A 17,491-nucleotide genomic window follows, 5' to 3' on the forward strand; every position below is an offset into this window, starting at 1 on the left:
CTACATAATTATATTAGACCTATAAATATTTCACAATGTAAGCAATAAATATGTCAACATGGGGATACTCTAAATGACAAAACTCCAAACCTTTTCTGATTTCCTATGCATCTTTTTTTATATATTTTTTTAATGTTTTTATGTAAAATTCTAAGTAAAAATCTAATTTCCAATATTTTAGTGTGTATGTATAAATGCACAGGCTGGTACACACTCCCAGGCTCATCCACATCTAGACTATGCTCATAAAACATCTTACTCAAACAAACAAAAAGCCCTCCTCTCACTTTGATGGTCAGGAGAGTACCAAGGTTAACAAAGTACTTGCCTTCAGGTATGGAAAGTACGTAGCTGAATATAAGTAAGCTTATGCACATGACAAATAGTAAAAGACATTCAGAATACTCTCAGTAAAAAACATTAATAAGCTATTTGTGTGTTGAAAATATCCTGTGGACAGAAGGAAGAACCTATTATCTGAAAGTACGTTTAATTAGGGTAGATATTGTGAACCAACCCTAAGTTATTCTGCTGTAGTTTATTTGATTACTTTGATATATTCGTGTTTCAGTAGCTCATTCCATACGCAACTAACCCAAGTTACAAGCAATATCGCTAGTCATAGAATAAATTATCTTTATTCCTTCTCCTGTAATATGCTATGCTAAACAATGGAACACATAACTATTCTGCAGGAACATCTGGTTGCTCAGAAGCTATAAAAATGCTGTCATCTTGCACTTCCTTGGTGATGCTACTGCTTTTTTAAAAGATCGTGTCTGTTCCATCTGGGTATTTCACAGGTCTTCATCTGGCAACCATGAAAAACCATCTAAAAAGATTACTAAAATAAATCCAAAGCCTGGACATCGATGCATAAGAACCAGTTGAGTTCCATCTCTATATGCCATGACTATATTTCACCTTAAGTGTTTAAACTTCTTTTTCAAGGCCTGATGTTATGCTAATAGACCTCCTAAGACCTAGCTTGAGTGGAACAGATTCACATATGAAGTACTCACAACACAAAATGTGCAAGAAAAGTCCTGGTGAATAAAGCAATGAAAATTTGTGAAAAGTGACTTACTTGGATTGCACATCTGCAACTTTTAACAGCCTCACTCTATTCTGTCCATTTTAACTGATAGATACAATAACCAAAAAGTTGACTTCATATTATAAGCCAACAGGAAAATTTCACTTCCATCTACAGATAAACACCTCCTATAAGCAACTTCCTTTCAAATACTAAACCAACCTTCCCAATCAAAAGTTAACACTTAAACCCTGAAAAGAGTAATAGAAAAGCAAAAATACCAAAACTGCAAGATGATTATTTTTATTCTCTCTGAAAGACGACGCATCTTCCTATTTTATAATATTCCAGAGCATCAATTAAGTCAGGCAAAAGTGACTGGTAGTTTCACGGCAGAGTCTCTAAAGGAATCCAGCATTTGAAAATGGAAAACATATCCCTCTTGGAGTGATTATATTGAATTCCTTTGTATAGGAAATTGAATTCTATCTTCTGTACATCAAGAAGTCTGAGAATATTTTACAAAAGGTTTATAATGAAATTGCCTCCAAATCCCAAATGACATCAGTGTTACCCATTGCACTGAGTAGTTAAATAATTACATTACAGATCTAATGGCTAGATTATCTTAAGCAACTTGCAGGGAAAAGAAATGGGAGTGTTTACTGGAGAAAGTGCTGAGGAGCCTGGGTGATTTAGAAGTCTGTCCTTCAATGGGTCTTAGCTTAAATTGATTCTGAAATGGTGTTCACTCTTTATTGAACTTGTTCTGTATTATTACCATATCACATTTAATATTTTCCATGGATCCTAAGAGGACTATGTATCCTTCACAATTACTTTTTCTCATCAGGTTCCTTCATCCCTTATTACGACATTTCAAATGAGCTTTCACCTTTTCAGGCAGTGTTACAGTTGATAAGAGGTAAATTTTGGACAGGGGCCTTAGAAGTAGCTGGATTATGGATTTGGCTTCAAGTCAAAGAGGTTAACTTTAAATGTACACTTCATTCTTTATTAAGTGAATAACCCCTATACATAAACACCTTGCTGAAAAGACACCTGAATGACTATAGTTGTGAAGCTTTCACTTTGAGTAAGGAGACATGTTGCAAGGTCTCTTGAGATTCCTTGTGATGGAATCTTCCTACCTATGAAAGCATGCATTTAATGCAATGGCTTATCTAAAAAAAGCAAGGAACAAAATGGAGAAAAAGCCCTTTCCTAAGTCTAAAGTCTAAGATCTGCTAGGAAGAAGCTAAAATCTCCTGAGATGAGAACATAAACTGACAGATGGTGTGATTCTGTATACCTTGTTTTCCTGGAAAGCCAGGTAAAACACTTTTAACATAGTTCCACAGGGTTTTCAGGGAAAGCAGAATTAATGAGAAATTAAACTGGTAGGGACTAGACTCTGGCCTCCAATTGTCCTACAAACATTAAAGAGAATGATGATGTATTTTGTCATTTCTGAGTGGCTCCTTTGTTAACAGTGTCTTGCAGTCATGAGAAAAAGATTGGAGAAACTAGCAAAGGAGTTCCATCATCTTCCTATTTCCGTATACAGGGAGAGACAGCTAGTTATGAGGTACTTATACACTGGTGTCTTGGGCTACTCACTGCACTCCTGATGAATCAGGATCAAAATGTAAGCCATTTACTCTAAGGAAAAGAGAAAAAAACCCATAATGGATTGAAATATTTGAAGTGCCTATGTCAGGAAAATTATTAAAGTAAAAAAGGTAATATATTATCTGAATAATACACATCTTTGTGCAAAAGCCAACTTTGCTGAGGATTTAAAAAGAGCTGAAGGTTAAGTAAAGGCAACTGAGTGATCACTGTCTCACATTTATTCTTTTAAAAAAGGGAACCATTTTCTGGATGATGTTTTAGAGTCTTCTTTTTAACATCCAGTTTTTCCTTCTTTTTTAATTTTTGCATATTCTGTTCTATTATAACTGAAATTAATGTTTTCATTTATTTTAGTAAATAGCCTGCATTTACTGAATAGCTGTTTTGCTAGTAAGTATCATTAGTCATGATGCTGGTAGACAGCATGTTCTGGAGATTCCAGTTTGGGACAGAATAGGATCATCTATTATGGGATATTATTATTACTGCTATAATACTTCGCTTTGTTTCAAAATATGTCTACTGGTTTCTACTTTGGCATCTTTTTATATCAGAATGCCATCTCTGCTGTCATCTGGGGAAACTGAAAATCAGTACAAAATTGCATAGAGCGCCCTTTTTGAAAACAACTGCTTTTCATCAGCCAAATCTCAAGCATTTTTAGAAAGGCTTTTGAAAGAATCAAGGCTCAAACAAAAAGAAATTTTATGGAAAAGAAGAAAAAATTCTGTTTAGCATGCTGATCGTTGCATTAACATCCTTAAATGAAGTTTTTTCATTTATGTTTTAAACAGTTCCAAAATGGACCAAGTATGAATCTGCAGACTTTTCAGGATTTCTCTCTCTCTGGAACATAATGCAGAGCTCAGGCCTATTTCTAAATTTTACTTTTTTGAAATTTGGATTAAATGAAAGAGTGAATATTGTAAATCATTTACAAGAGTTAAAGCTATCCAGCACCCCTCATTTCAATAAAGACATGTAAACAAATGTCTACTGCTAAAAAGACAGACTAATTTAACATTTGTTTTTCGTCCCTTGTCATGTTTTCTTTTACTGTAATACTTACCACATAGCAGAGCAGTCAAAATTCACTAGGAGCCATTTGTGAGGATTAAAGTTAAATGAATCTGCAAACTGAGAATGGATAAATAAAAGCAATTATGAAAGAGAAAAGGATCCATGTGCTACTGATACAATTTTGTCAAACTGTCTGAGTACATCTTAACTACAAAAGAATTCCTGAATTGGGGCTTTAGAGATAATGTCCATGCTAACATCACCTTACTTAATAACTGTTGTAGTTAAATCTTCATTTATTTTGGGGATGGAATTCAGGTTAGGTGTGCAACTAGGCTATTGGTATTATCAACATTTGAGCATTTGCCAAAATGATACTTTTTAGATATATATGTTATGGAAAAGTATATTTTAAACTAAAAAAAATATATATATATGCATACTCAGAACATCCACTGTGGTTCATATCTCATTTTCCAATAACAATTCACTAAGCTTTCTATTTCCAAGAATATTAAACATATACTCACAAAATTCATACATAGAGACAAATGATAAATTTCGTTCAGAATCTGTGTATCACATTCATTCATAAAATTACAGTTGATCAGGAAATTACTTTTTTTTTTTTTTTTTTTTACTGCTAGAGTATTTTCTTTTAGTAGAAGTCATTTTTTCATCTAAGTGAAAAGAAAAACCAACACCGAATAAGCAGTCCCAATATATGTTTATATAAATCATGCAATGGGTCTGTTTTACTTGACATATGTTTAGGTGTGGCGTCAGAGGAAACCCAGTAGGTAGGACGGGCATTGTGTGGGAAAGGCTTCATCCATGTTTTGAGTGTTAACAAAGGCAGAAGGCATCAGTTTTAAGAAAGAGATGGGGGCCTGGCAGCACCAGAGTCTGACTACTCCACATAGCACTCTTCTGTTCTCATTTGCTTCTCGTAACCTTCCCTGTCAGTTGTAAACATCTAGCAATTGCTCTCATAAGAGGAGATTATTTGTCTGTCTGTCTGTCTATCTATCCATCTATCTCCCTGTACTACGTAAGGTAGGAAACCTATTCATGGTTGTTAAATATTTACTCTTATGACAAATGCTTGCCCAGACAAGGGATGCTGTTTCATTTCCTTCAGAAACCAATAACAATAATTTAAAAAATATTCCCCCACAGGAAATTACAACAAGCTTCGTTGGCTGATAAAAAAGAGACAGAAAAAAATGCTTTATCTGTGAGGGGGTTTTCCCTCCTCTTCTTCATTAGTCACCACCTATCAGTGGTGTGTTTAAACTTCTGGCTTTACCAAACAGTAATATTTTCTCCACTGATGTGAAAGAAAGTGACTTATCTGACTGTCTGAGGGGAGCAGCAGGAAATTGAAGTATTCTTATCTAAGCAACTGAATGCCAAGTAGCTCAGTGAGGGGGGAAAAAGGAACAGGAGTGCCGTTGGGGGAATATTTCATTTAGCTCTCTTGGTTATTAAACTCTGTCTGTTTGAGATACAGCTACTGGCTGTATCCTATATGACTTTCAGGATGTAAGCAAAAAATCAGACATAAGGAACTCATTAATTTGTTGAATTTTTCTTCTTTTTTTGTGTGTAATGTAGAATTAGGGTGTTACAAACGTGCCTTTTTAGATATTCAGGAAAAAGTTCCTCTTTTCTATTTCGTAAGACACTCTGTTGATTCACGACTACTTGTTATTCTGAGTGACAAACTTTTACGTACTGTGGTAACTTGCATACTCCCAGAATAAACCAGTAAAAACCATATGAACATAAGTAACGTAATAGAATACACAGGGATTTGTCATGCAAACTGAAGTGCAGCGTACTCAGAGATTCTAGAACGGCCATTAATGCTGGATGCATAAGAACCACACAAAATCTATGGAAGAGCAAGGTTTTAGCAGGCTGCTAGAAAAGAAACACTCCATTCACCTCCACTCCATTTAAAAGATGCCTGAATTCAGGGCAGATGAATGCGCTCCCAGCATAAGCTGCATCAATATGCATCCAGATATTTTCCTTATTACCTAAAAAAAAAAAGGTAATTGAAGGGGAAATAAATTAAACAGCAGATTAAAAAGCCCTATTAACTTGCATGAAACCAAGTGCCTGAGAGATTTTTCTTTGATGTTATTATTTTCCCAATTTAAAATTAAATTAAAAGATTAAATGTTTCTACCATCTGGGTTTCCATTAATACATAAAGATGCATACATAATGTATTCTTCTTCTTTCCCACTTCTATTGGAACAGAGTCCTTGCATGTCTAGGTTTCTCTTATTAATATTAAGCAACATAAAATATTACATTATTTTGATTTAAGAACCATTATAAAATGCACTTCAAAAAGATGTATCTAGAGATGTAGTTATAATTTCTATGGTAATAAAACTACCTACTTTAGCAAGAGGAGCTAGAGTTTTAGCTGTGCTCTCCACTTCTAACTCATGAATCACAAACACGTTTCTAAACAGTATTTTTTACATACTGATATATGTGCACGCACATGCTTTTGAACTATGTGCAGCAAACTATTTATTTCAAGGACTGAGACACTTATGCAAGAGCAGGCATTGAAAGGTTAAGAAAGTACTAGTTTTGATTAGGTCACTGAATGGTTTCTGCAGAAATATTTTAGAATATGAACTTCTCATGTATTCTCTGTAATTTAGTATTCACACTCTGTTATAGATCACCCGTATTAATGCACACAGTAAGAATTCTGGTCTAAAAGTTGATGACTGAAGACCACATAACATCTTTACACTAGTCCCCAAATAATTCTGATTGGTATTTCCACATACACAGGTATATCCATTCAGATCTGCAATTGGGCACCAAGTTCATGCTGGAATTTGCATTCTTGTGAACTAAATTTTCTTTTAGTATAAATGTCTGGAAAAAGCCAATAAAATATTATTCATAACATCCACAACTTAGATTTATTTGAAAACATATTGCAAGTTCAACTAATTATTTTTAAATATACTTGGTTTGAGACACTGCCTTTACTTCATAGGACTGCTGCTCATGTATATTAAGAAGAAAATTCACCTGCATGCAGAAAAGCTAACAGGAGACTTATGATTTAAGTAATGCGTAATCCTTCTGTTGCATTTTCATCAGCCAGCAAGCATGTGCTTTTGACCGAGCCTTGCTGCAGAACAAAGCTTGACACAACAGACCATAGCACAGAAATACTTATAAAAGAGCCCATGATTCGGTCACTGTATTAAACACCTTGGTACTTGTCCTGTTTTTTTTTGCAAGAGGAAGGGAATCAACGAAGGGGGAGGAAGGATTAAGGAGAATACATGTGAATTTTTGGTGCATATTTCTCTGTTTTTTGCAGTCGTTAGAACCAGGCAGAAACAAAACACTTGGTGCAGAGGAGAATTAGAGTTCAGTTTTTCCCTGGTCTTCATCACTGCTCTTGATGTGCTTGCAGGTAGAAGGGCTTGAAGAAAATGTTACAAACTGAAGCACTTACAATATTTTTTTTAACTGACAGCGTTCCAAAATATGCCCTCCCCCAAAAAAAAACCCTTGAGACAACATCCTCTATACCCTTTAACAGTTTGAGAATGCAAGCTTGCTGCTTGACCTAATATTAGAAAGAAAACTGTAACTGAAAGTCTCATCTATAAATAGTCTTATTGGATTTGGGCACTGACGCTGCACAATGATCTGGAAATGACTCAGCGTGGCTTAAACTGGTATCTGCAATTTCAGAAAGTAGCAGCAAAGACTTACAAATAGGACCCAGTTCTAACAGTTTGTCAAAGGAGCAGCAAGGTGTGGTTCCAAGCGTTGCACAGAACTGCAGAGCCAAAAAAAAAACAAAGGGGAAAAAAAATAAAGTGTTACAGCAAAGAAAATTATCAAATTAAGAAAACTGTCTGCAAAGGCAACAATAAACAGAGAGAACAGATGATATAGGGCAAACTAAATTGATTTTAGCCAATACTTATCCTTCAGTGGAACTTTTGAGAAGCTTCAAGCATCCATTGAGACGGATGGATAAAATCGAATGTTAATATAAAATTGACTGATAAGTAATGTAATATAGTCACAGTATTATATTAATGCTATATTTTCTGTCTCCCACATGCTTATCATGTGGCTCAATACTAACCTGACGCACTCAATTGTCAAAACAATTTGCAGTTTATGCTATATAAGCAAGCTCTGAACTTGAGCAACTTAAAAGTGCTGGAATTATTGTTGACAGAATGGATTATAAATTGTTACTGCCTGAATTAAAGAGCCACAGCTCTGGAACGGAGACTTGTAATTGATTTGTGCTCAATGGATCTGCAGCCTGGGACCTGTTCACTAGTAGCATATGTCCACTACTAGGTTTGCAAGAGTTTTTTCCAGAGAAATTTTTTGTCCCAAATTCATCTTAAAATACTGGAACCATTCTTCCTTCATTCTGTTAATGTCTCATTTAATGTATCCTGCTGCATGGTACACAAGCAGAGGCAACATAAACGCTGAAGTTTCACAGTAGAAAGAGAATATAACTAGGTGAAAATGAGCTATGGTAATTTACTGGGAATATACAAGTAGAATTAAAACCCTCCAAAAACCAAGTCAGTGGTTATAATAAGTGCATATAAACTGACATTATTTTATTTTTCATTGCTACACTTATGTTTTAAATACTTTGTCTCATTTTTGTAAGCACTAATAAAGGCTGGGTCTGTTTTTTACCTTGCACTGGATTTTTATATAATAAAAGACACTTTATAGTTTAAATAGGCTGATAATGTATGCTGGTTTTTAGTTAGAGTATTGAAGTACAAAGGAATTAGATCATTTATCCAAGGTCACACCTAAACTATAGTACAGCCAGGAGATTACTATAAAGATGTCCAATCCAGAATTTTTTTTTTTTAATTACTTTCGTACTTCTGGTTACTGTTTCTGCCAAGTGCACTGTCCATGCACTATCTTTTGCTTTTACTGTTTTTCCCTATATATCTGCAACTAGCCATATTTTTCGGGGGCGAAGAGGTGGTGCATGTCCCTCAGTGAATTCACGACAAGACCTGTAAGACAACAAAGGAACAACTAGATGATACTTGTCCATCCACTAGACCTTTCAAGAAACAAACATACTGCCGTAGCTAAACATAGATATGATTATATATTAAAACTCCATACAGTAGGTTTTTGTCTCACAGCTCCATAATGAGTAGGTACATAGGGCCTTTGGATTCACTGCTCTCCCTTGTAGCAGGAGTGATACCATCAGGAAATGTTTCCAGCGTTTCCTTTTCTGCATTGGATTTCTTTGACTCATCCAACATGCCAAGTAGTATCTTCTATCTCTTAAGCATCTGCTTAGTTTGTCCAGTACAGTAGGTCTTCCTGCTATACGAAAGAATGTCCTCATTGAAGAGCAGCATGCATTGGTGTCATTGCTGCCTTAGCTGCGGAGCCGCGGAGGGTTGGAGACATGTTGCCAGTGCCCAGCTGAGAGGTCCAGCTGATGGCTTGAGTGTGTGGGACAGAGTGGACTTTTGGCCTGTTCTGTTACAGTCATCGTGATGTCAGTAAACATTTCCGTAGCAAAGGATTTTGCTCATGTTTAGGTTACCTGATGTGGCCTTATCTGCCTTCAGCTTTAGTCTCTCTCTAGCACAACAAGCTTTCTACTTCTGAGAAAAATCATTTCATGTCATTATGCCAGTAGCAAACTGTTTGCTAAAATCCCACAATCTGTTTTAGCCTAATATCACATTTCACTTGCTAAGTGTATGCTCTTTTCTATTCTCCTAGCTCGGACATTCACATGCTGTCTCTCCTGCATTTCATTGATCTATTGTTAATTCTAGGAGTTCCCATTACTCAAAAGTTAAAAGATGCCAGCTTTTTCAGGAGAGTCTTTTTTCCTTCTTTTTTAAAAGGTGATACACATTTACACTAAGTATTTCTGCTCTAAATAAACAGACTGCTTGATAGCTACCAATATTTCACCCTTATATTTGTTCCCTTGAACACTCATCCTTGTTCATAAATTGTCACTCACTTTCAAGCTAGAGATTCCCTTGACTTTTTCACTTCTACCAGCTATTGGATATTGGAGACTGTTACAAGTCATCTGCAGTCACATCTTGAACCAGGTTCTGTACACATCTCAGGACTAAGAGTTGGTTTTCCCTCTTGAGGTTCCCTTACTAGTCCTCCCAATAACTTCTCATGAAGTTTTAACATGTTTATTAATTTTTGCTTTTCATATTTCCCATCAAAGTTTTTTTTTTCTTATTTTCATTCTATGAAATAAAGTGGCAACAGCACACCAGAAAGGCCTGACATCTTGGAAAAAATAATCTAATTATGAGGCAAAGAGTTGAATAAATGTGATGGGATTTTCATTAGCAAGTTCCAGGTTTTTAGAGAATTCATGAGAAGTGAGAGATGGTTGTTTTACTACTTATTAAACTAGATTCATCAAAATTTCTACACTAACATAAACATCTAGTAAAAAGGGCAGATGGATATGTATTCAAAAAAACAGAAATTTAAAAATATACATCCCAAAAATATTGAACAAATTCAATAATCTATTGCTAGAGAGGTAAAACTTCTCTTTTAAGTACACTTTTGAACACTTCTGCATTTATATTATACTATACACTTCAGAGATATTTTAAACTGTTTAATGGAAAGTATACAGATAGTACTCAATTCACATAAATTTATGTACAGTTTTAGAGGAAGTCATATCCTGCCTTTGTATAGGGCAGACCTGATTAAATGTAGTCATATAAAACCCTGAAAACATTTTATCCCTGACAGCTCACATGTTCCCTCAACTTCACAATTACAGCAATATTAATAGCTACAACCATGTTTCATTGTACCAATAAAAAATACTGGCTATGGGAAAAGTTATTATTAAAATAAGCAAGGGACAATTCAATATTTTTTCCATATCAGGGTACTAAGAACCTGAGTTTGAAACAAACTCTGTTCTGGAAATGAGAAGCACATTGAACATATAGTTAATAAAATTTTGCTGCTAACCTTAATCTAATTTTTATACTGGGCCTTCCCATATTCCTGAGACACATGAGAAGAACAGAATAATTACAGTGCCTTGAGGTATGTTTATGAATTCTCTGGAAGTTTAATCATTCTTCGTGGGAGGTTGCTTTAAAAAGATTGCAGGATATTTTTTTAAAAAGGAATGTTTATATAATAATTTATCACATTATTGTCTACCTAAGGTATTCCCACAATCAGGAGAAACCTGCATTTCATCTTTGGCTAAACTACACATCTACAAATTGGGTCACAAGAAATGGAGGATACCATGATGTGAATTCTAATATTTCTATATGCATAAAGAATAGAGGTTAACACATTGGATTGGAAAATACCCAAATAAAGAGTGCACTACAGACTTAGTTCTGCTTTTATATCTAAATTTTGTGGTAATATGGTGTGGACTTTCTGAACAAGATCAGAGTGAAATTATCTTGGCTAGTCCAGTGATTAAAATAATGATGGAGATTTCACAACAGAAAGTTACACATTATTCTGATTAGTGTTGTACTGCAGTTAAAATACTCTCCTTCTAATCAGGATAAGGAATAGGTTGCTCAAATGAGAGATTATGTGGGTTCAAACATACGCTTAGTTGTTTAAATAATGGCTTATTCTGTAAAGCATACCTCAGTTTCTAAAATAATTTTGTTGTCCTGTCTGCAGGTGTCTAAGCCTCAAAGCTACTTGTTTTAATTCTCAGAAACCACTTAAAATGACAGCATCTGCTCTTGTCAGGGCTCTCATTAGCCCGCCTCAGTACTACACAATGAATCTAACTCAATTTGTAACCTGCGTAACAGCAGCAAAATCACATTTGTGCAAAGGGCGGGGGGCAGGCTGCATCGCAGAAACGGGACTGATGGCTCAGTATCGCCCGCAGGCCTTACCCTTCTCAGGTCGTGCGCTTCAAATTTGAGTCAGCCCTGGCTGCGAACATGAAGCAGCTAAAATGCTGGCGTCAGTCATCTCATGTACTACTTCCCTGAAATCAAGAGCTGTGTCAGGGAACATGCACGAATCTTTACGATGCCTGAGACCAATGACTCTCAATCTTCTCAACTGGAAGACCTCCTACAGCTTTTGAAAAAGATGTGGACGTGTTTTCCACGGTTTCACCACAAAGCTTTTCATTTGCAGTTAACTAAAATGAGGCAGAACTTTCAATGTTCTCGTGTTATTTTATTTTTCCCCTACTGAGTTGTTTGCCAGCTTGCACTCATGAGAATGCCTGTGACTTGAAGAAAAATGCAACTGTTTGCTAGACCACCATTCAGTATTTTACGAAACAGCAATCATTCACAAACTGTGCATTGAGAAACATCACCCTAGAAGCCTGTACATGTCTCGAGAATGCTTCCTCCAAACAGAAATCTGTGGTCAGGATCTAAGTGTTAACTTCTACTGAAGAAATGGCTCCTCTGTCAGTCTAATTCTGATTTATTGTTTCCCGAGCAAGTCTGGATACAAGCAGCCTGCTTCTTAATATCCTGCAGATCATCATTCAGAAGAGTAATTTCAGCTAGAATCAGAGAGATTTCATGCTGGACCTTTGTTCAGCAGCAAGGCGATCATGTTATAGCAGCTTTATACTGGATGAGGAAGTATATCGTACTATATATATATGTCAGCTGCAAGGAATCAGTGTTGATTTATGAAAGACAGCACAAAGCTCACAGGCCACTTACTTAAACACGTTCAAGTGAACTAAGCTTGAACACAGTGGACTCTACCTCTGAATTTAGCAGTACTTAACTTAGTGGTCTCCACTTTGAGCATCCCAGTCAACATTCATCCAACGTAGAGGCCTGTTTCAAGCTGGGAGCATAGGGCTCAACTGAGAAAGGTATTTATGCATGTGCTTCATCACCTGTTAGTTTTTCTAATTAATAAAATGGACATGACTTCAGCACATGCTTTAAAACTCCCCCTTAACTGGTGGCGAGATGAAGGTCAAATATCAGCCATACTTGAAAACTGCTCCTTGGTAAATCATGGCAACTTTAGTGCCTCAGCACCTGACACGGTTAAGGGCTTTGTTTGCACAGTCTGCTTGCTTCACTATATGAAAATATCTCTGTTTCGATGTCTGCAAAAGTATTTTGAAAGAGACAAATTAACACAAGTCTGAACTCAGAAATAAAAAAGGAAACAACAGTAGAGGTCTGGGTACACTAACTGGCAATAGCCATCACTGAACAAAATTACATACACATTACTTGTTCTAAAAGATATTGACGGTGGATAGGAATTCAAAGACTCATTTTAAATGCCCTTCCCCCCAAAAGGCTGACTGCCAAATCTTATGTATATGAAAAGCAAACCTATAATTACCAGATTGCTGTAATGAGAGAACCTGTTTCACATCAAGCAAACACACTCCTGATTCTCCACTCACCTCTACAAGTGAAGCATTTCTATCAATTTCGGTATAACGATTCCTCATTTATTCGTTAAATATAGAGGAGAATCATGCCTATAAGGCATTGTAATTTTCTCATATTTTCTTTTTAACCCCCTACAAAACTTTTTTTTTGCTGATAAGGGAGACTGCATCAGCTTGGATGCAACCAAGATCTCTTCATCAGGAACGACATCTCCGCTGTCTCTTCAGGCAGAATTTCTTCTGTTAAACTTTTTGCTTTGATGCTGAATCACTCCCCTTAGTGAAGGATCAGTGAATACTGGGAGACAAGGAATAAAGTGGCGTAAGGTGTTTCCTTGGCAATGTGCATATCTTTGTCACCAGCACAAAATAAAATAGCACCAAATTATTCCAGAACAAAAGAAATGGAAAGGCTTTTGAAATCTGCAAGCCAGAAAAGGGAGCACTAATATAGTGCATGGACTGCTGCTCAGCATGACAGAGAATTAACACACCTTTTGAGTTAAGAGGCCAACCATAAAGATAATGAGATCTAGTTTAATCTAAGCTGACATGTTTTATGTATACAAATAAATGGAAGACCTGGCACAGGCTATACTAACTCAGACTGAGCCGCTACTGTCTTTGAAAGCCTGTTTTGCACAGCTAAGCAAACAGAGGAAGAAAACCAGTTAAATCACCCTTTGTAAAGGTGTCACTGAATGCATAAACCAGAATTTTTTAGTTCTTCTTGCTACGCATAGAAAAAATAATAAGGAATGAATATTTATGTGAGGAAAGTTGCATTGTTTTTGTTAATGGACAAGAGATGAGGAAAAAACATTAAATTCATAATTAGTACACAGAGATGTGATATAGTGCTATACTTGTAGTTGTTTAAAATTAACAGTAAGAGAAACAAGTAGAATCTTATATAAGATATTATGAGCTTGTATCATATAGCAGAGAAATAAAACATGCCTTATGCCACAGCTCTGCTTTAATAGGTGCAGCCCGCAGAAGCGAGTTCATTTAGGCAGCCTTGTAGATGCTTTGTTTCCCAGTTATAGCCTTATTATATTGGAAAGTAATGATGGGATGTGCTTGATCATCCCAAGGACTCACTAGTTCTAGGCAGGCTAGAAATTAGCAGCATTCTGCACATATGAAAAGCACTTTTCACCCTAGTCATCCTCATACTACATAAAAACAAGCACTAAAGGTGAATAACAAGAAGAGGAAAAAGATTACATTTTCAAAAGACCTTGGTGAAATTTGAGCTTCTTTGTCCTATTTGGCACTTATCCATGACTATAAGCAAGTTTAATCTGATAATTCTTCTGAAAACAGTTAATATAATTTAAATCACACTAGCCCTTTTCAAAAGTTACCACATGGAAGAAAAAAAACCTGTCATCAGGTATGACTTTTCTTAAAAAATCATGACATATTTTTGACTCTCATAAAAAATCTCATTTCTAAAGTTCTCAATTTCTAAATAGTTTTTTTTCCTCAATTTTTCTTCAGTAGAGGTTAGCAAAAACATATTGGTAGCATATTATACCCCTTTATAGATCTACGCAGCTCATGGTCTATATCAAGTTTTGTAGAAGCATAATGTTTGGAAATGAATAAAAAATTTGTTTGATTATGTACAAAAACACAACAGAGGTTAATTACTACATGAAAAAACAAATGGTAAATTCTTGCTTTAACTTGAAATAATAGGATGGTGTTCTAAACTGATAGAAGTAGATCTGATGAATAAGCATTACTCTTCTTGATGAGGTACTTAACATAGTAGAACTGAACTTTAGAATTGTATTCAATCTAACACTGTTCTATGTCAAAAATTGGGGGATTATGAGCTTTACCTACTGTGATTTAAACATTTGCTTTTGCTGGACTGCTGTGGAAGCAGGAATCTCTGGAAAGGAAAGTGGACAGATAACAAGAAATGATGACACCTTAAAACTTCCTCAGCCAGATTCCCCATAGCTCACCTGTTAGAGATAAGTCACACACTCACAAATACCTGTCTGACAAAGTCCGATCTTGCTGATATTTGGAGTATGTTATGGAGGTTGATTTCTTTGCTAAAGTAGGGAGGAAGAGAAACTACTTTTTCTTGAAAATACTTAAGTTTGAGATACCATAATTTAGTTTATTGCCTTTAAATTTGTTTTATGTGTAAGTAAATCAGAACTTGAAAAATAAAAGTATACCTTTATAAAAGGGGCAGTTCAGAACTCAAGTGTTAGGAGATAATAACATTGCAGAATTACAAAATTCACCTGCATTTATTCAACTGTCTAATATAACTTTAAGACTGTTTAAAACATCATTTTTGCTGAGAAGTGCAACCAGTTGCTCAAGTGAGTTGCTTATACTGCACAGAAAGGTGTGTGAAGAACACTCATGGAATGTGTCCTAGTATTCTAGCTAGGTTGCCTCTCGATCCCTCTGTTAGGGATAAGATCATCTATTCATTCAAAAGTCACTTATCAGAAGCAATAAATCCACTGATTAATTACAATCCAGTACTCACAAAGAATGGAATAAGACCAGAAGCTTTGTCTTCATCCAAAATTTTCTTCAAGGCTGAACCACAAACACTAAACGTATCATCTGAAGAAACATTTTTAATCTTCACACCACCAATTAACGCAGCCCTTTCCACTGATGAATGAGCCTACAAGGAAACGGGCAGGTTTTAAGACAGATACCTTTTATTAGAATGTAAGAAGTTTGTTTGAATTTGAAAATAAAAAATAATTTCTTTCAAATAAAGCAATACTTGAGATCCTGTAATGGATACGTACCTCTCCCTCTTTCATATGGATAGACAGACAGAGAGATGGACACACATACACACACAAATGCACTAACAGAAATTCTGAAACATTCTTGAAACTATTGCCATGGCATCATTCAGATGAGTTCAATTAACCTCAGTGAGAGCTTTAAATAACATTTTCACTATTAGGTAGGATTGATGAAGAGCTTCAGGATTTGGCTCCAAATCAATCAAAAGACATGCAGATAATCAGCTTGACTGATAATGATTCAGTTGCTCACTAGCATATATTTATGGTGTACAGCTTTGCTGAATCCTAAAAAAATATACATCATGGTATGGTATAGATCGACATATTTTCTTACATTAGCTGTTTTTTTCAGGTGACCTACTGAATAAATTGTCGTTCAATCATTCATTTATTTTGGTAAGCAATTAAGGATCATTTCCAATACTTTATTTTATTTATAATCTATTTTATTTCAATTCTCCTTAAATAGTATTTTTTGGAACATAAAGTACATCTCAGTAAATAAAGATATCACCAAGAAATTCTTCTAAAATTATTAAGTACAATACTAGAATAACTATTAACAGTAAAAGATATGTTTAGCCACAAAATACTCTCCTTTAGAGCATGACTAAAAATTAAAAAAAAAGCTATTTTACCTTCCACTTTCTACAGTTTCATTAACCATCATTAATTTGAAAGTGAAAAACACCTCACCTTTTCATATCGTGACTATTCTCATTCATAAGCTCCGTCCTACCCTTGTTGGTTCTTGCTAGTGCCTACAGGAGCACTTAGTAATTCTATTCTAATTTAACATATAATCACGGAAAAGATTAAGCCAAAACATAGGTTGAACCAAACCAGATGAAGTCAAAGTTTCTGCCTTTCAACTTCACATATCCCTGGAATGATGTGTTTTAAAGGCAAATCGACTATTAACTTGTATTTCAGCAGTGTCTCTTGTTAAAGTACTTTGGCAAACTAATTAGGCATCAGCTTGAGAAAATATATTAGTCTAGACCTGAAATATAACTAACTGCTTTTGAAGTGAGAAACAATATACCATAGCAATACCATACTTCATTCAAGTGTACAGTGGAAAGACATATTTCATAACTGATTTATACAAGAATTGTAAATGAGAAAACTATAGGAATACACTGAGGTTGTTAGCCAGTCAGTCTCAGAAGTCCTTCCTCAAGTCTCCAAAATTGTTGTAAGGCTCTCTGATACCTACTGCCATTCATAATCTTAAGGTTAAAACTGCCAAGATGCTTTTGCATTGTAACAAATATTTAGTGACCTGCTGCTCCATGGAATTCCTAGTCCTCAACAAAGTACTTGGGAATCTCCCACCACTCTGGAGGAGAGTAAAGAACCAAAGAGAAATCAGTGAAATGAGTGGGCAGCTGCTTAATGTAGCAAAATACATATGGTAAAAAAGGTTGATGAAGGAAATGGCATGAGAAAATTTGGGAATATCAAAAAACTACTCTCATTTCTCTCCGGGTCCCAAACAGTCCGGTGTCTACTGTCATGGGTAGCTGGATG

General features: G+C 35.5%; 1 protein-coding gene across 2 annotated transcripts in view; it reads right to left on the reverse strand.

The window, feature by feature from the left end:
- Positions 1-17,491, reverse strand: part of DDC (dopa decarboxylase) — a 63,869-nt gene that overhangs the window by 20,460 nt on the left and 25,918 nt on the right. For both annotated transcript variants that reach the window (XM_086608496.1, XM_086608495.1), the window contains exons 6-9: positions 15,679-15,822; positions 7,463-7,529; positions 5,642-5,736; positions 3,741-3,808 (exon numbers count right to left, since the gene is read on the reverse strand). In XM_086608496.1, coding sequence (XP_086464622.1) covers positions 3,741-3,808; positions 5,642-5,736; positions 7,463-7,529; positions 15,679-15,822 — 374 coding nt within the window. The remainder of the gene's footprint in view (positions 1-3,740; positions 3,809-5,641; positions 5,737-7,462; positions 7,530-15,678; positions 15,823-17,491) is intronic.

Source organism: Tauraco erythrolophus, chromosome 3, assembly GCF_009769465.1.
Source record: "Tauraco erythrolophus isolate bTauEry1 chromosome 3, bTauEry1.pri, whole genome shotgun sequence".
Lineage (NCBI taxonomy): Eukaryota > Metazoa > Chordata > Aves > Musophagiformes > Musophagidae > Tauraco > Tauraco erythrolophus.